The sequence below is a fragment of the Cavia porcellus genome, unplaced genomic scaffold (genome assembly GCF_034190915.1).
Source record: "Cavia porcellus strain 051 isolate PalLab524CR breed Dunkin Hartley unplaced genomic scaffold, mCavPor4.1 scaffold_21, whole genome shotgun sequence".
NCBI classification, from domain to species: domain Eukaryota; kingdom Metazoa; phylum Chordata; class Mammalia; order Rodentia; family Caviidae; genus Cavia; species Cavia porcellus.
The window spans coordinates 47,198,939-47,218,169 of record NW_026947504.1 but is presented as its reverse complement, the minus strand read 5'-3'; the positions used below and the strand labels follow the sequence as shown (position 1 = coordinate 47,218,169).

Here is a 19,231-nt window from a genome sequence, read left to right as displayed (position 1 = left end):
ATTCTGAGCTACCTCGCCAGACCTTTTCAGTTTTTATTTTGGGCAAGGTCTTGCTAAATCACTTAACTGCCCAGGCTGGGCTCCAACTTGCAATCCTTCTGACTTATATCCCAGAGTGCTGTGATTACAATACACCACCATGCTCAGGTTCACGAAATCTTTATTAATATCGGAAATGTTTAAATAAAAATAATCATGAGAGGAAAATCAGTGTGCTTAACGTACTGATTGTGAGCGTATGAAAGCAATTTGTGCCATAAAAAAAATCTTTCAGAAAAAAACAAGAGTTTATTACTTACAGCCTCTAATAAATACGGTCACATGCCAGACACAGAAGACTCCCGTAGATAGGAATGCCTTAATGCTTTCAAGCACCTTAATGAAGTTCAAATCGGGGTCCAGTTTGTCTGGCTTTGGGGTGGACGGCACGTCCCACCGAGGGGCCAGAAGGCCTTGGGCTGCTGACCGCCAGGGGGCGCTGTCCGCGCGCTTCCTCGCTCCCCTCCCTCCGTCCGTCCCGGCCTGCTCCGCCCCGCCCGCCGCCAGGGGGCGCCGCAGGCTGCGCGGCTCGCGGGCCCCGAGCGCCGGCGCGGGCGAGCGGCGGAGGCCGGCGCGGCGGCGGCCATGGACCGCTTCGTGTGGACCAGCGGCCTTCTGGAGATCAACGAAACCCTGGTGATCCAGCAGCGCGGCGTGCGCATCTACGACGGCGAGGAGAAGGTAGGGCGGTGGCGGCCAGGCCGGGCCGGGCAAGGGCGCGCATCCCGCCTGGGCCTGGCCCCGGCGCGGCCGGCTCCGGCCCTCGGCGCCCCCGGCCTCCAGTGCGGGGCGCAGCTCGGCTCCTCCCACGCCGCCGCCCAGCTCTAGAGCGGTTCCCGGTTCCCGGTTCCTGCGGGCGCGGGCGCCGCCGCCTCCTCCGCCCCTCGCTGTGCTCCGGGTGCGCAGCCGGCGTGCGCTTCTCCCGCGCTTCTCCCGCGCCGCGCTCGGCCCGGTGACCCCGCTCCGGCTCGGAGCGCGCCTGGGGGAGTCCGGGGAGTCTATGGATGTCCCGGGCCGGGCGGGAGGGCCCCCTCGGGAAAGGGTTCCCCATAGAGGCTGCACGGTCTTCCTCTTTGGTATGCTCTTGCCAACGGCTGCTGTTGTTCTTTAAATTTTTTTTTGTTTGTTTTTTTATAATTATCGAAGAAAGGAGTTTTAAGCGTTTTATAAAGTGATGTAAGTCTTGCAATACAAGCATTAATCTTAGGAAATGGTTTTGAAAGTTGAATGAGAATGTGGAATGTAAGAAAATATTTTCTGGACACTTGAATGAAACTACAACATGCCTATCCTGGATGAAATGTGTAAATTGGAATTAGGAAAAAAAATGAGAGCTCATTTTTTAGTTGCCAGTTTTCACTTGCACTTGCCGTGTCCTTCAGGACTTGGGTATAATTTTCTTGACCCAGAGCTTTTCTGTTTGGTGCTTAAGCTACCCAGAGGCACAGGTGATGTAGAACCTGGATCCCCTGACTTCTTCAGGGCAATTTTCATGATCTCTGTTGCCTTTGTTAAATGCTTGGATTTCATTTACTGCCATCCCAAATCTCACTCTCTTTTTTGGTCTTTTTGAGGTAGGCTTTCATGATGCAGTTCAGGCTGGCCTTGAACTTACTTTCTAGCCCAGGCTGGCCTCGAACTCGCAGTGATCTGCCTCAGTCTCCCGAGTGCTGAGATTACAGACCAGAGCCACCCGCACCCGGCATACTCAAATTTTTGGATTTGCCTGACAAGGCTAAATCTGTTTATTTTTTTCTTACCGAGTTGAGCTTTGGAACTGTTTAAATGACATCGTTAACATCCTCCCCTCTCTCACTGGGGTTGACTCTGCTCCCATCCTAGCGGGAGCTGAAGGCAGAGGAGCACATGGATCTTGAGACTCCTCCAGGGCCTCCCCAGGCAGGTCAGGAAGTCATGTGGTCCGTGGATCACCAGTGTACAAATTGGGAACAGCAATGCTGGCAGTCAGTGTGGCTGTGGGGTGTTTAAACGGTGCAAAATCACAGTCAGTACCTGCATGAGAAAATTCATTGTTGAACAAGCAAATTCTAATTTCTCCTTTAAAATCTTTGCTGTTCTTTTAGCAGGTAAGTATGTAAGTATCAGAGCTAAGTCTTCTAAAAGCTGGGAGCCTTGGTAGAGGGCTTAGGTGTCTCAGAACTAAACCTGAGCTCTCAGATGAGACCCTTCATCCTGTGCCTGGTGCTGGTCACACTGTGTTATTTACTGGGCTGTCTGGGACTGCTTAGTCCCTGGTGTGACATTCCTAAGGGAAATCCTTGCTGCCTTCAGTGCCCACAGTACCAGCCCTGCTGATTATGGTGTTAGCTTCCTTGTCAGAGTCCTTCCCAGCTCGCAGGGCCTGGAGACTGCTGCAAGCCACATGCAGCACGTTCCCTGGGGGCAGGTGTGCCCATCCACTCCGGGGCGGGGCGTCTGGTTCAGCTGGAAGCTCTAAGCTCTTGGAGGCAGAGCGGGTTCTTCAGACCTCTGGCTTACAGTGGTAGTGACACACATTTTTTTTTTAAAAAAAAAAAGTCAATGTGGAGTACATTGGCTGAGGGGATTAGCTTTGTGCACTACATTTGTGATCTCATTTGCTCCTCCCAACAGATAAGTGAGGTATCTTAGTGAATGAGAAAATGACACTCAGATTTGGTGCCGGAGACCCACAGAGTTAGGGGAGAGAGGTTTAAATCTGCATTGTTGAGACTCCCAGCCTGGGGTCCTAAAGCACCCCAAAAAATAGCAGTCCCCTATGCCAGAAGCTTTCTGAGGTGTTCGTCTAGCTGACCCTTCCAAAGATGAAACTGTGGCCCCTGGTTGATGGTTGGGAAAACTGTGAGCCACTCAAGGTCGAACAGCTGGTAATTAGTAGAAGGAAAATTTCCAAGCCAGATTGGGTGAACAGTGTTCTTCTCACCTCCCAAAGTGCCTTTTGTGGATTAATGTGTGCCTGCCTGTTTGTACAGGCACAGTTTGCATGGGCTTCTTATGAGTGGATAATGGGTTGTTTTCATAAGCAATATGGACAGGTCATTTGTTTCAATTCACAGACACTTCTGTTGCCTCAGCTAATTTACTAAATAATGGAAGAGCATTAGTAATGTGTAATGCGGAAAGCTGGCAGTACATAGAAGATTTATGAAATATTTATTCCCTTTCAGCTGTTGCACTTTTTAAGGAATTTATCGCTGAGAAATGATGAGGGATTCTTAAAATTATTACATATGTGAATGTTTACCTCAGATTATGCATATATTATTATATATGGGGGAAATTGGAAGCAATCTGAAGGCCTACCGATGAAATTAGGTAATTAATTAAATTATGGCCCCTGAATTAGCAAGTGGGATTGCTAACCATGGAGTACTAAAAATTGTGAAACTGTAAATGTCTCATTATTAAAGATTATACATAAATTTATGTATAACCTTTGGTATAATTATCAATGATTCCATTGTTTTATTTTTAGACTTCAGATTTTTTTCTAGCTTTTTAAACAAGGAATGTATATTGTTTTTCTGGCATAAAGATGTTAACAAACACAACAAAAACGAAAGGGATTAAGACTTTACTCAGCAAGTGCCTAAATTTGATTAACTTTCAAGTAGTTAAAATTACTTTGGCTCTGAGTGGTACAAACAAGCTGGTCTAAACCTGTCTATCAAGTTTAGATCATAATCCATTGGGTCTTAGTTCCTTTTCTCTCATTTCTGATACAAAATACTCCACACCAGAGTTAAAGGAAGAAAGGTTTATTTGAGGCACAGTTGGAGAAGTTTTAGTCCATAATCAGCTGGCTCCAAAGCAGAGGGGCATCATAGAGAACAGTTCATCACTCCCACAAGATAGCAAAAGCAACAGGGCAGGGAGAGGAGACTGCTTTCTGGTCCTTACATTGTGAGCAGGCTACCCGCCCTAGGCTGGGTTTAGTTAGCACTGGTACCTTTAATCCTGGATCACACCCTTTGATTAAACCACCTCGGCAAAACCTTTTGACTGCTTGAGGCTTTGGGAGTTAATCCAGACACAAACCATGACATGTTGGAAGCCCTGACAGGAACTGTTTCACAATTTCCTCACTTAAAACAGCAATATTTTATGTTTGCTCATTGTTAACTGACGTAGCAGTGGAGCATACTCTGACTGGAACTTAAATTCATCTTTATGGTTGGATTTCAGTAAGATAAAATGTCAAGTTTGCTAGAACCATTGTGTTCTTGTGCTGGTTCAGTGCACTCTCAAGTTGATAAAATATTAACCTTTCCTTTTGAAAAAGGGAAATTTTACTCATCTGCAAAAACATGCTTTTAAAATACCTTCAACTCAGTTGAAACCAGACTGAATATGTGCCAGAGAATACTGACTTTTTTGTTGTTGTTGTTTTAAATGATTCAGAAAGAAACATAGACCTGTAAGCTCTTTGCTATATCAAAGTGTTGCAGTAGAAAATACCTTTTATAGAGTGTATTTAAGCTAGGTCATTCAGCAGGTCTTGTGACTAAAGTTTATCTACCACATTATACCATTCCCCTCATTAGCATTTCACTGTGTATTCCCGTTAAGCTTTTGTCTGTTACTCACCTATAAATGTGGCTACATTACAACGAGCTGTTTGAGGATTACATTACATATAATATGGAATAAATTGCTTTTATTCTTCACTTTTAGATTCTATGTTAGCGGGTAACACTTCCACCTCACCATTTTTTAACCATTGTGTGGGTCCCCTTATACAGATATAAACTAGATTGTTTACAGTTTTCCCTGATGCTATCTTGGCTGGATCTATATAGCTTGTATTTATAGAAAATGCATTTGTGATATAGAATATCACAAATTCGTTTTAATTTGTCATGCACTGAATTTGAAAGTGGTTATAGTTTAATTTTACATTATATGATTAACGAGAAAGAAAATCTGGACAACGGGGAGTGACAATGTTTTGTGATGTTCTTATCATTCTAGATAAAATTTGATGCTGGGACCCTCCTCCTTAGTACACACCGACTGATTTGGAGAGATCAGAAGAATCATGTAAGATATAGATTTTGACATCTTTCCAGGTTTTAATATGTTTGTTTATTTTTTGGTGGTGTTGGGAATAGAACCCAGGGTCCTGGACATGCTAGCTGAGCACTGTACCACTCAGCTACCCCTCCTGTCACTTGTGGTGGGTTTTAAATTGCTTTTTGTTGCCACCCATTTTGGAGAGCCTATAAACGGATGCAGCATACTTTCCTTTTCCGAACATAGGAAGTGTGTCTCATGTTATCCCTGAGCTCTAGAGAAGTTTGTAGTTACTGATGGAGAATCCCAGTGATGCCTTAAGCACCAGTCAGGTCCTACTTCATACGTGATGTTTGGGGTATAGCAGGACATAATCCTGCCACTAGTTGGAGGGGCTCAAATGTCTCCCTATAACCCACTTTCCCTGACAGTTGTTGACAGGAGGGGAGCCTGTTGTATGCTTTCATTCAAACACCAAGAAAAGCTGCCTCCAAGTTACTCTGAAAGAGGGATGCTATTGCCACTATTTTTATAACTTCTGGGTGTCGATAGTAAACTATGTATATATGGAGCTGATATCTTCATTCTAAAGGGCTTTAACTTTTTGAAAGTTTATATCCTTTAACTGAAAGTTTCCGTGAAGATGAGCTATAACAGCTGTTTTTATTTTCCTGATTATTCCTTCTGCTGTGATTTTTTGTTTTTGAGTGTTGGGGTTCAAACCTAGGGCCTTACAAATGCTAAACATACACTCTACCAACAAGCTATATACACAGCCTTCAAGAAATTTTTTTTTTTTTTCGTTTTTCGTTTTTATCGGTACCAGGGATTGAACTCACGACTGCCTGCTTGCAAGGCAGGCGCTTATGCTGCTGAGCTAAATCCCCAGCCCCAAGAAATTTTAATAATATATATAAACAATATATCATACTGTGGCCTTTTGAAAGATAACTAACCATTGCACTATCTCACTTTTTGCCTTTTGGGAACCAATTTTTGCTGCCTTAAGGACTATAATTCCCTCCATCAATATTTTATTTCATATCCTGTTAATTTTATCTAATCCTTTGTGAGTAAATTTACATTTAGCATAGAAATCATTTGGAAAAGAATAGGGGATCCTTTAAATATGTTGATAAATTGATTTTAGAATAATATTTTATTATATAAAGCAGCAAATTTGAATGAGTTCCTAGTTATATACCAGTCATGTATGTATAATTATAATTTATTTATTTTCTCTGGTGTTGATTACTGAGTTTTTCACCAAAAAAAAAAAAAGAAGAAGAAATAGAAAAAATACATACTCACCAGTGTCATTTTGTGACGTTAGAAATCAGTTATGTCTTGTGTTTTCATCTCACATTATCAATTGCTCAAGTCTAAAACTAAGCTCATCTTGAAACTAGGGTTTTTCCCTTTAAGAAAGCAAACAAGTTTTTGAGTAAAGAACTTGCTTTGTTATGCTTAAAATTATCAATAATTTTTTATTTCCTTTTGGCAGAGATAGAAGTACTCTACTAAGTTCATCTTTAAAGTCTGAGCTGTCGCCTTGATCTGCCTGTGTCAGTGTTCTTCCAGTAAAGCCAGAGAACATAGTTTTGATACAGCTGCTGTGTCATAGTATGAGGACTAGAAAACAAAAGGCTGGGGAATAGTATTAAGGAACAAGAACGTGCTCCTCGTTGGTGGCTAACTAGAAGTACTTCTGTTTAAAACTGTTGTCATGAAAGCAGTTAAGGCAATAAATTCTGAAATGGGACATGTTACAAGTCTAAGCCTAAACAGCATGAACAAAATAGTATTGTTTTGTTCCAGCTGTATCTTAAGTGCTATCGCTGTGTGTCAGTGAAAATGTCTAGTCATAAGATTAAAAATAGTATATATTATTTGCAGTGCTTAAACCTGCAGATATGTAATGTGAACTGTTGTATGTTGACAGTATTGGTTTATACAGTTCTTGTATGTGAAAGGAATTGATCCTTTAAAGTAAACATGGTTTATGTTGTTCTTAAAAAATAATTGGGTATATATCCATATAGGAGAAGAGAAATTATAAAACAGAAGGAAAAATTACCCTTATAATGCACTCCTTTAAAGTTTATTTTATCTGTTTATTATCTTCCATATAAGTAAATATTCCAATGAGAAATGTTTATATAAGTATTCCTTTTAGAAAATATACTCACTAGGGTATGAAGATGATCAAAATACACTCTGTACATTGAAATCTTTCCCCTAGAAAAATCGGAAACTGGAGAGAAGGTGAAGCAAGAGAGGTGATAAACAGAGAATGAAGTTTAGTGTGTATATGTACAGATCCTTCAGAGTAACGCACATTAATCTGTATAGCCAAAATGTACTACAAAATGTAGAAAGAAAGAAATGCACCCACTATTTTGAAAAAAGGTTGTTACAGCTGTTTTTAAGCCTCATATTTTTCTACATAGCAAAATCTTCAATATTTAATTTTTACCTGTTTATTTAAAGAATAAAACAGCATTGTTATTTTTAAATGTTTCATCATTAAGTCCCTTAAAGATACGTTACACACTTACACTATAAAAGGATTCCCGACCAGTGGTAAAGATCTTGCTTTCTGCTGATTTTCTCCTAGGAGTGCTGCATGGCCATTCCTTTGGCCCAGATTGTGTTCATTGAGGAACAGGCTGCTGGCATTGGGAAGAGGTGAGATCTACCTATGACAGCCTTTGTTCACAAAAATACTACCTTTCACACTACTATTTCCCACCTTAGATTCATTCTTGAGGTATGTACCAAGTCACGTCATTATGTCATAGTGAGTAAGTGTGGCTGGCTGTCATCATTTACTCCCACAGACAGTGGGCTTTCCCCTGTGAGCCTGTCGCTGGGCACTCACATCAGAACTGGCCCATCTAAGAGTATAACTGACCGATACTGTTTCCATCTGAGTGGTAGGTTATTTTTCATGTTTGAGTTGTCCCAGAATTAGAGCGTACTGTAATACTGACCTTGCAAAACAAGAGTAACAGGAGGCATAATTTATAATTGGACAATGAATATAAAATGGAAGTGTCGTAGATGACCTGGGACACCTAGCCACCCTGGTGCGCAGATGCAGGCTGAGATGTTCCTATTGATTCAAGTATTCCAAAGTGTTGGTTTTGTATTCCATGTTCATGTGATTCAGAAGACTTCTGAGCAAATATTGTTGGCAAAAAAATTTTTTTTGTATAGGTTCCTCTTTAGATTTCACATAATTAGACTTTGAAGGTAAACAATGTTGGGCTTCACTGGAAATGCGATGCATGACTTAATCATAATGTTACAGTGAGCAAAAAAGATTGTTTTGGACTGAAAAGAAGCTTACCAATGTTTTGAAAATAATGCATAGATTTTTAGATTGTCATCTCCTATGTGTAGTTAATATCTGTCCTTTTTCAGTTTTTTAGTCTAATTATATTCTAGAAAGTAAAACTTCAAGAATATTTCAGATTATTTGATTTTTTTCCCTTTTGCTATGTTCTAGAGTAATTTAAACTCTAACAAAAATGTTTAGAACACTTACTTGCAAAATAGTCATATTTTTTAAAAAAATCTCCATTGAGGAAGAATTCAGTAATATTCAGGTTAACTTTTTTTTTCACATGTTCTCTTTGGTTTGTAGCCTTTCCCTTCAAATAATTATTGCAGCAGTTGCAACAAAATTTTCCTTGAGACAGGATCTTACTATGGAGCTCTAGTTGGCCTTGAGCTTGTAATCCTGCTGCTTAAATTTTGAGAACGCTAGCATTACGGAATATGCTACCACACCTGGTTTTATTATTCCACATTTTAACTTTTTTTTTTTTTTTTCGGTGCTGGGGATTGAATTTAAGACCTTGCCACTTGCTAGACAAGTGCTCTATCAGTTAGCTGCATACTCAGCCCATAACTTTTAACAGCTTTTGAATTCAGGATATTCTTTCATTCTATAGATTTTAAATTTGATGACATGGTAACTGAATAACTCAGTAAAAGAATGTATGAAAAATTCACATGGATTTTTTCCTTTTTAAGCTTCATTTTGTGTCATTGTCTTACAACTTTTCATTGGGTTTCCTCTGGTAATAGGGCTAAGGGTTTTTAGTTTTACAGGTGGTGAAATGCTTTTCCTTCGACAGCTTATCACAATTGTCATATTTGTTGCTCTCCTTGATGGTTTATTCCCAGCAGTTCTGATCTGCTAACATAGTTTATTTTTTCACCTGTCTTGAAAGGTGTTCACAAAGGAGTAGATGAATAGCGCGTACAAGGCTGGCCCAGCTCACTGACCAAACCATGCCTTACCCTGAGGCCCAGCTCACGATGTCTCAGTTTTCCAGTGGTATATTCCAGCTATGGGGGTCCAAATAAAGTGGAATCAAGTACTGTAGTAGGCACATCTATAATGTGATCATAAAAGGCTTTAAACTAGGTATTGAGGATATTTTTTAGTTTTTTTAATCTTTATAAAACACTGTTTATTGAGCAGGTTGAAAAAAGGGATGAAAACAGACTTTTAAAGCTGAACAAATATGGTGGTGTTTATAATAGCATAGGCGATAACCACAGTCATAAAGATAATGGTAGCTTATATTCCTGGGGCAGTGGCATTCTGAGAGTTATTTTTCTTATTAGGTCTCTTTCTAGATCATGCTGTCGATCGAGGGCATTTTCCAACAAATGATACTGTAGAATGTTAGTTTTGGATAGAGTTTTAATAAAATATTAACTGGCCAGTTTCATAGATAAGTTCTCACATTTTGTTTTCAGTGAGAATCATAGTATGTTTTGGCAGAACTTATAGGGCCCCTTGTAACCTTTGGGGCTGACTCTGTACTGGAAAACTCTAGTCATAATCCATTTAAAATTTTGCAAATTTGTTTTGGACTTGTTTTCTAAAACCATACACTTGTTTAATAGATGTAGCTATTAATCTGAAGCTTTTGGGCTCAAAGCTTGTAAGTTTTAAGTAGAGATGTTTTTGAATACTTCATTGATAACGAATTTAATACAAACTTTAAAAGGACACTTTTAGAACATTCTATTTCTATATGATTTTAAGAGTGATTTGAAATATATTAAAAGTTGGGGAAACAGCATTAGTGAATTTTTTAAAGCAATTATTACTGTGCTCTTTTTTTTAGTGCCAAAATAGTGGTCCATCTGCACCCAGCGCCTCCTAACAAAGAACCTGGCCCATTTCAGAATAGTAAGAACTCTTACATCAAACTCTCCTTCAAAGAACATGGCCAGATAGAGGTAAGTTTCCATAGGAATAGAGTTGAGTGTGTATGTGTGTGTGTGTGTGGTTTTATGATGGAAGGCAGTGTTCTACCGCATACTAGCTTTCACCGTATGCAGTCTTTTTATACCCTAATAAGTAGGAATGGGAAGCAGACTGCAGCTGGCAATGTGCAAAGTCCTGCCACTTAGGTACTAGTAAAGGCTTTAGTACCATAAACAGAGTGCAATGTGGGGTGACACTAAACTGAATTAGTACTTCAAAGCTCACTAGCCTTAAATTAGGCAGTGTAATTTTAAACATCAAATCACATCAGTGCTTATGCTGAGATTATAATAGTCTATATGTTTTAATTGCTAAATCACTATTCAAATACCCCTAAGACATATACGCATATGTGTTTATCTTCTCATTAACATCATAAGTTCTTTATGTTGTGTTGCCTCAAATGGTGCCTCAACCACGCTCCTCACACAGCAGTCCCAAGTAAAGACATATAAGTGACTGACCACAGTCATTCTCCCTGGTTGAAAAATGTTTTTCTTCCTTTCTTTTTTTCAAGTGATCATATGCATGTTTTGTTCCAAATTATTCTGTTTCCTTCGTGGAAAATGATTGTATATTTTCTCTCGCACTGTGTTTGTCCCACTATAGATTGAAAACAATCCATGTATGCAGGATTGTTTAAAGTAAGTCTATTTATTTCATTGTCACTCCTCTCTGTGTTGAGAATAGTCCACGTTAATAGAAAGTCCATCAGGAGGCCCCACCCCCACCCCCCTTTTTTGCTTTCTTTGTGCTTTCTGAAGTTGGTCCAAGAAAAGAACTTCCTTTGCTTTTCTTTGATGTCTCGGAATTCTAGGCTTATTGCAAATGACTGAATGAACTTTTATAGTACAACAAAAAGTTTAATAATTGATGCAAAGATGATATAGCCTAACTCACTGACTTATGGTTAATGTATGTGCACGACAGTTTTATAGACGTTTGTCAGAGGAAATGACACAGAGAAGATGGGAGAACATACCAGTTTCCCAGTCATTACAAACAAATAGAGGATCTCAGGTATTTTTTAAAACTATTTGCTAATGTAGTATGTTTAACTTAGATCTTCAGCAAGAAAAAGACTGATTATAGAACTTACAAAAAACAAAATTGTGGTACTTTGGTAAAAAATTTAATTTTCATAGTGCTTAAATTAATTAGTGTTTCATAGTGTTTAAATTAATCACTGGCTAAGGATAGGCACTGAAATATGTGAAAATAACTTGGAAAACAACTGTCAAGTACCAAAATTTTAATACAGATTTTTTGGTACACTTGAGACCATGTTACATTCAGATACATGATGGCTTGTCAAAGAACATAAATAAGTAGAAATTTAATTTATATGTAAAATATGTTTAAACATTTGGATTTTCTTTAATCATTTAAAGATCATTATGTACCACCAGAAACATACAAATGTTTTGAAAGGAAGCTAGATGTAATCATGTGCTGTTTTTCTTTGGTTCTTTGTGGGTCCTTTCCCGACATTGAAAACACAATGTAGCTCAAAAAACATTTTGTTTCCTTCCCAATTTATGTGTTTTGTGTTGTATTTTTTTCCTTTCCCCAGCCAGGAAGAGTAAGGGCTGTTGGAATTGTAGGTATTGAAAGGAAACTGGAAGAAAAAAGAAAAGAAACTGACAAAAACATTTCTGAGGTAACTCTTAAATTTTGATTCGCTGTCTCAGCGATTTGTGTTTATCCTTTTGGACATGGCTTATGACATTCTATTCTGTAGTGTGGAATATATTTCGTTTGCTTGAAACTCCAATGTCTGTTCTCTTTTAACAGAAGTGTCAGGCTGACATAATTTAACCGAAACATGTTTTAAAAACTTTTTCTAAAAAAGAAACACACGTTTGTTTTCCATTGGAAAATGCAGGTGGTAGTTTGTAAATTTTAAATATATAGTTGGTTGGAAGACACTCCTGGTGAGTTCAAGGTGCTCTGTGTATTCATTGTGGGAGTTTGTTAACTTAGTTAAGAGAAGATGCCATTCTGTAGCCACTGTCCCTCGCTAGCTACCACCCACACAGTTTGTACCAGTGAGTATGTGGGGACGAGACACAGACATAAAGAATAGCGCCACCAGCCTGGCATTTCTACTCAGACACAACCCCAGGCGTGTACATTGCAGAGTTTCTGAAGCTGCATCGGAGATGAGGGAATTCAAGGGAAAGGAAAAGAACGCTAGTTAGGAAAGCCGATATGATTGAATTCTCTGTACCTTAATATATTGTGTTAGCGTTACATTAGTGAAACCAAGTACTTGGATAATCAACTTGTAAAGAGAAAAGGTTTATTTTAGTTCATAGTTTTGGAGGTTTCAGTCCATAATTAGCTAGCCTTGTTCCTTCACCTAAAGCCAGTAATTATTGAATGCTTGTTCAGGATTACTGATTGAAAAGTAGAGATTACTGTTGAGGAACCGAGGACATTTGACCTGCTAAGTGCTCATGGTATAGGTTTTGCTGATTGCATATTTATGGTACAGTTTTGCATGTTTTTCAGCTTTATTTTCTTTAATGGGCAGCTGGATTTGGAGGGTTGATCTTACTCACATTCATTCCCTGTGGTGAGAGTTGAGGTGTTTTTTCATTTAAAGCATATTATGTCTCTTTTGTTACTTAGTAGCTGTTAATGTTCAAGATCTGTTAATTCATTGGTGTTTACAAATTGGTGATATGCTGTACACTTTTCATATTATTGGAGTGTTTTTAACGAGGTCCATATACTATTCAGTTTTTCACTAAAAGAGTCCATAGAAGGAATTCAGAATAACTGCTTTTTTTCTTTATGATTAGGATAATAAATTTTCCTTATCATCTTCCAAAATTGACTGGACTAATTAATGTTTTCGTAAAAGTCATATTAACATGGCTTTTAATGGGTTAATGGTTCCAATCAGTTGCAATTATTTATTATTTGAAGCTCTGACTGTCCTATGTGTGACTACTGTAGCCCTTTCAAGTTGGCTGTTGAGTTCTTTTGACATTACCTGATGGACTTTTGTAGCTTTCTTACAGTATGGTGGGACAGAAATGCTAGGACCCAATACTACATCTCCTGCCTCCATAGCTGGACTTCCACATTTAACTAAGAAGCTCTTTTATTTTTTTTTTTAGTAGTAGAAAAACATATTTCAGAACCACAGCCTAGATCCATAGCTATTGGGTTGATCTTTGTTTTTAGGGCTTTGCAGTAGGCAAAGCTAGGACCTTGCTGTTATAAAATGCCATGAGATTATCTTAATCTTTTCAGTTTAAATTTCGGGTGACACTACCAAACAATTACTAAAATAGCTGCAAATAAAATTTTTGTGTCTGTTCTCCCTATTCTTCCCATGTTAAAAATAGGTGTGCAGTACCCACACCATGTCACCATTCAGCCCTCCATGTATACCTTCCCTCTGGGCTCTCGTTTAGCCCATTTTCTAGTAGCTTTCTCAGGAAGTGCTTGTGGGAACAGTATTCCTTGTCTCTGGCATGCTTGCGTTCTTTGCATGTGAGCGTTTTGCTGGGTTTAATATCCTTGGTTTGCATTTCTTTTCCTTGTGTTACCTTTACTTTAGCATGAGCCAGTGTGTTGCTATCAGAGCGATGACAATTTTAATTTTTCCCTCTTTAAGTCACTTGCTGTTTTCCTTTTTAAAGCCCAGTAACTTTACTAAACTGTGTCTTTGTGATAGTCACCCTGGATTGTTATTCTGAGATACACAATATTTCTCAGTACATAATTTCAGAAATTTTTAGGAAGTTTTTTTTTTGTTTGTGTGTGTAATTTTCTTTTTTTTTTTATTTTAAAGAGGTAAAATTAAACACAACAAAACAGAACAGAAAGCAATGTAAGTTTCAAAGCAAGACAACCAGAGATCTTTACTATCATGTTGTCTCTTGTTTTCGTCCAAGTAGTTGTATGTATCTTCACATACAGTGAATTCATACAAAACAACATAGTATAAAACTGATCTAAACAGGATGATAAAGGCATTTTAGGTCTTCAAGACCAAACAATAGGGAAGTCAACAATGACTGTCATAGTGTCTCATTCTCTTCAAAATAGCTGTCCATATCTTCACGTATATTGAAATTAAACAAAACAAAACAGACTAAAATCACTCTGCACAAAGAATAATAGTATTGCTGGATTTCACATCATGATACTACGGAGTCAGCACTGGGTAGTTGTTGTTCAGTGTTGTTCAGCTGCAGCAAGTGCTATTGCTGGGAGAGCTCCAATAATAGCCCTGGGACCACATGTTTGACCAGCTTTTTTCCTTGTGGTTGTTCATTTCATCATGTGTCATAAGATCAATTCTCATAAACTGTGTATAAGTTCTACGCATGCATGAGTAAACATGTTTATCTATCTACATGTTTCTATATTAGAGGGGAAAACAAAGCAAGACAAAACACAACAAATTCCTAGGAAAACATGAAATGAGAAAGTCATGTAAAACCACAATACAAGGTGATCTACAATGGTTACTATGTTGTCTCTTGTTATCTTCAATAGAATTGTCTATATCATCAGGCATAGTGTAATTGAATATAGCAGTACATACCAATATTAATAAAAACAAAACATTGGAGACATTGTAAGACTTCAAAAGCAGGTAATAAACTAGAGTGAGTATCCTAGTGAATCTTGTCATCTTCAGTGTAGTTGTCTATAGTCTCAGACTTGATACTATCAGTCATAACAGATTTGGATAAAATCTGTTGATACAGAACAACAATCTAACAAACTAGATTCAACTAAGATCAGTCATGATAAGACAGTGTAAATTATACAGGGCTTCAGATTAAGTTAATAGGAAATTAAAGATAATTACCGTACTATATCCTGCTATTTTCAGGATAGCTGTCTGTGCCCTCAAATCTAGTACAAGTAGACGAACTGGAACAGAATATAATCTATCTAATCAGAGCAGTGAGAGTAATGTGGGTCTTAAATCCTGATGCACTCTTAGGAATATCCTCTGCCTTCCTTTAGAGAATTTTTCCCCTTCACTCCCACAGGGTGCACTGCGCATTTTGGGTCCCACCATCTCCCTTAGTTTTTAGATGTGGGGGGCAACCTGCTGTTTATCTAAGTGGTTCCGAACCTTCTCCCTCCTGGACTTGATCTCAAGTTGTATTCCTTTACATACAAAAGCCTTAAGTTTTTTTCAGAAGCTGAGTAGTTCTCTACTGCACAAAAGTATCGTCTTTCCAGCTTCTCTGCAGGTGCTGGTCGAGTTGCCCCTATTTCTCTCTGGTTCCCTGTCACATAGAGCATTGTTTTCTTATATTTGATTTTCCATAAACCCTCTTTCAGGTTAATAATTTTTCTATACAGAGCATCTCTATGGATCCTACCTCCTGATCTACTCTGCCTGTGTTTCTTTTTGTTAGTGTATCAAAGCCATCTATGTTAGAGATTATAGATTATTTCTTTCAGGGCTTGGAATACTTTGCTCCAAGCTTTTCTTGATTTGATGGTTTGTGTTGAGAAGTATGCTGTGATTTGATGGGTTTTCCTTTATAGGTGATCTGTTTCTTTTCTCTGACAGCTTTTCTTTTTCTCTGACAGCTTCTAATTCTGTTCTTGTCAAGAATTTCTGGGATCTTGATTATTACATGTTTAGATGTAGATCTGTTTTGGTTGTAGTTGGCTAGAGTTCTGTATGCCTCATACCTCTGAGTATCATTTCCTTTTCCTATGCTTGGGAAGTTTTCCTTAATTATTTCTGTGAATAGCCTTTGCATTTCATTTGTGTTTACCCCTGCTTCTTCACTCACATTTTTTATTAAGTTATAGATCCTCTTGTCATCTTCTAGCCTTTGTACTGTTACTGCCTGTTTCCTTGTTACTTTTAAGAGATCTTTCCTTTCGCAATCAGACATTGCAAACCTATCTTCAAGTTTTGTTAATCTATCTCTAGTTTCTGTCAGGCAATTTTTCCAGCTTTTGATGGAGTTTTTAATTTCCTGGCAATTTCTTTGAATCTGTTTCATGTATTCTAGGTTTTCTTTATAATCTTCATTAAATGTTGCTCTCCTTTTTTTGTGTCCCTCCATTCTTCTGTCTGTGTCTTAAGAGGTGTGTAGTATTTCTTTTATTAATCTTGTTATATCTTGCTTTACTTGAATTAATACTTCCGTTTTGAGCTCATCTGTGATGTTGTGATGATATCTCTTTATGCCCACTGATGCGGTGTCTGGTATTGCATGTTTGCTGCCCTCAGTCTCTTCTGTATTATCTCTCCTGGACCAGTGTTTTCAGGGCTGGGGACTTTTCTTACTTCTTTCCCTTGTCATGTTTTTGGTTTCTTCATACAGGTGTATAGTAGCAATCCCAGCCCCTTTCCTTGTTGGTTATGGTTCTTTTGAAGTGTGCTGGCTAGGGATTTCTGCCCTCTCCAGTTTGCTGTTGGTCACTGAGGTGCAAGTAGGGATGGCATATGCTGGCCCCTCCCTTCCAAGCCCGTCAACCTGTAGGAGCCTTCAGGTTAGTGTGTGCCGCGTCTGTAGAATCAGTTGGGGACAATTTGTTGGGTCCCGGCCAGGGGCATGACCCAGGCCAAGCAAATCCCACCAATCTGCTCTGGGAAGGGAGCAACCAACTGAAGTCACTGCTGTTCCTTCTTCACGCCCATCCTGCCCGATTCCAACATGTCATCTAGTTGGTTGCCCCTTTCCTGTGGGAGGGTCTTACTCCGAGCACTCACCATGGGTTTTTGCAGGTCTGCACGCCAGCTATGTTCTCCATTGGGCTTGCCGACTGCCGACTTCAGTGTGACTGGGGCTCTGGCGAGTTGCAATGGTGTGGGTTTGGGCAGCTTCAGCGAGTGCCGAGTGCCGTTGCCAGGAATCTGAGCTCCGATGGTAGCCCTGGGACCACGTGTTTGACCAGCTCTTTTCCCTGTAGTTTCTTCCTGGGTCGAGAGGATCCATCTCTCTCTCTGTCTGGCCCTCTCCAGGATGTTTTATTCAGCCGTCTGAGTTGTTTCTCTCAGGGAGGCTCTGTATTTTGGTGCTTACTGATCCACCATCTTTAGCTCCGCCACCTCTGTGTGTAATTTTCAAGAATTGTTTTGAGTTTTCCTTTTGAGACTCCAATTAACTGAATATTGTGGCTTTACCACCATCTTCACTATTTCTAATTTTTTTCAAATGCCTTTACTTTCCTTTTTATTTAGAAAAATTTCCATTTTCTTATCTTTCTCTTATTACCTGTTGTGTTTATTCACTTCCTGTGTAATATCTGTTGTGGGCTTTAGTTCTATTAAAACACTTTCAATCCTTTCCAGTATCTCATACCTCACTTCTGCATGATGTTGTCCTTTGATAATTTGTATCATTATACCAGCATTTTTTAGCTTATTTTGAAATAAAAGATTGTATTTTGGGCTGATCCAGAAGTATGTTTTTGGCTTACTTTTATTGTCTGCACAGTGTTATTCTGCCCTGTTACCGTTTTTCTTGTAATAACTTTGTGTAGGATTTGATGTGATCCTTTGCTATGGCTCATTTGCATGTGAGATTGGTTTCCTTGAACTTTTACAGGAAGGCCTACTTCGCGGTAGCTCTTCCTCCGCACAGCCCACTGCCTCAGCTGCTTTCCTGTATTGTTGTAAAGAGCAGCGGCCGGCTCTCAGTGATGCTTTGCCCTGTTCAATCCTGTGCTTTCACCTGGAGCTAATTCCTCCATGTTATTCCTACCTCGTTCACTTCTGATTGCTTCTTCAGTGGCTTCTCCCCTGGAAGGACTGTCTGGCAGGTCAGTTTCAAGAATTCATAGGCTCCTTCGTTTCGTTTAGTCCCTGTTGGAAATGTCTCAGTTTTAGGCACTGTCCTCCCATTGGCCCAGCGTGGTTTTTAGTGGATACCTGTTGGCTTTTTGGGGGGCTGTTTTATGCCAGTAGCACTTTTGCTTCCCCCTTTTTTTTTTCTCCCTAGATACTGGTATCATACAGTCTTGTCACTGTTGTTTTCTTTCGCTTGTATTTTGGACATTTTTCCAGTATCATGGCATTTAGTTTGGTAATATGTGTTACCTATCGTCTTGGTTTTAGATCTAATTGCCCTGTCTGCTCTGATGCTGGGAATTGGAGAGATTAAAAAAGTATGCCGCCACAGCTCCTGTCTTTTCAGGATTCTCTTATTTCCAGACGGTTCTGACATTCTAGCATTTGAAGGTTGCTTATTCTCTAGGGAAAGATAAGACTAGACTAGATTTGGTACCTGAGGGATGAACATCCAGCCCTCCTGCTTAGCAGGCAGCTGCATAGTCCACTATGTCAGCACCTCGTCTCCTAGGAGATGCTGACACTGCCCTCTTTCAGCAACACCCGGTGTCTGCCTTCGGAGGGTGGCATCAAACAGCGCATTATTTATATTTGCATTATTTGTATTTTTTATTTGAGCATTGTCATACTAACTCTTTCAAGATAAAGTTTTTCTTAGTTTATAAGATATTCCAGTTCAGTCTTAATTCTCATGGAGTCGTGTTGCTCTTAAGATTCTACACAGCATTGTGCTCTGTCAGGTAGATCATTGGTTTATTCAGCAGATGGACCCTGACTACTCTGCTGAACCTGGCATCGACACCGTGGACCCTGTGGTCATGGTTCAGGTGCAGGCAGGCAAACAAGCACTGACTACAGTGGGAAAGGCACCTTGTGAGTAGAAAACCAGGCTCCAGCAGGAACACATGACACAGCCCCCAACTCCCATCAGAGTCAGGGAAGACTTGTTAATAACAGGAGCAGAATTCAAGGCCTGGCCAGCCTGGGCTACATAGTGAGTTCTAGGCCTGTACCTGGTTTCTAAATAAATCAGTGAAAAAAATGCATAGAATTCAAGGCCTGAAAAATGAGCGGATGTTAGTAGTCATCAG

At 39.4% G+C, this 19,231-nt stretch overlaps 1 protein-coding gene across 2 annotated transcripts in view; it reads left to right on the top strand.

Annotated features, from left to right (window-relative positions):
- The first annotated feature begins 559 nt into the window (after positions 1-559).
- The window catches only part of Vps36 (vacuolar protein sorting 36 homolog), a 30,681-nt gene continuing 12,009 nt past the window's right edge, over positions 560-19,231 (top strand). For both annotated transcript variants that reach the window (XM_063232673.1, XM_063232672.1), the window contains exons 1-6: positions 560-720; positions 5,011-5,079; positions 7,670-7,740; positions 10,203-10,317; positions 11,276-11,365; positions 11,919-12,005. In XM_063232673.1, the coding sequence (XP_063088743.1) occupies positions 625-720; positions 5,011-5,079; positions 7,670-7,740; positions 10,203-10,317; positions 11,276-11,365; positions 11,919-12,005 (528 nt within the window). In that variant the 5' untranslated portion in view covers positions 560-624. The remainder of the gene's footprint in view (positions 721-5,010; positions 5,080-7,669; positions 7,741-10,202; positions 10,318-11,275; positions 11,366-11,918; positions 12,006-19,231) is intronic.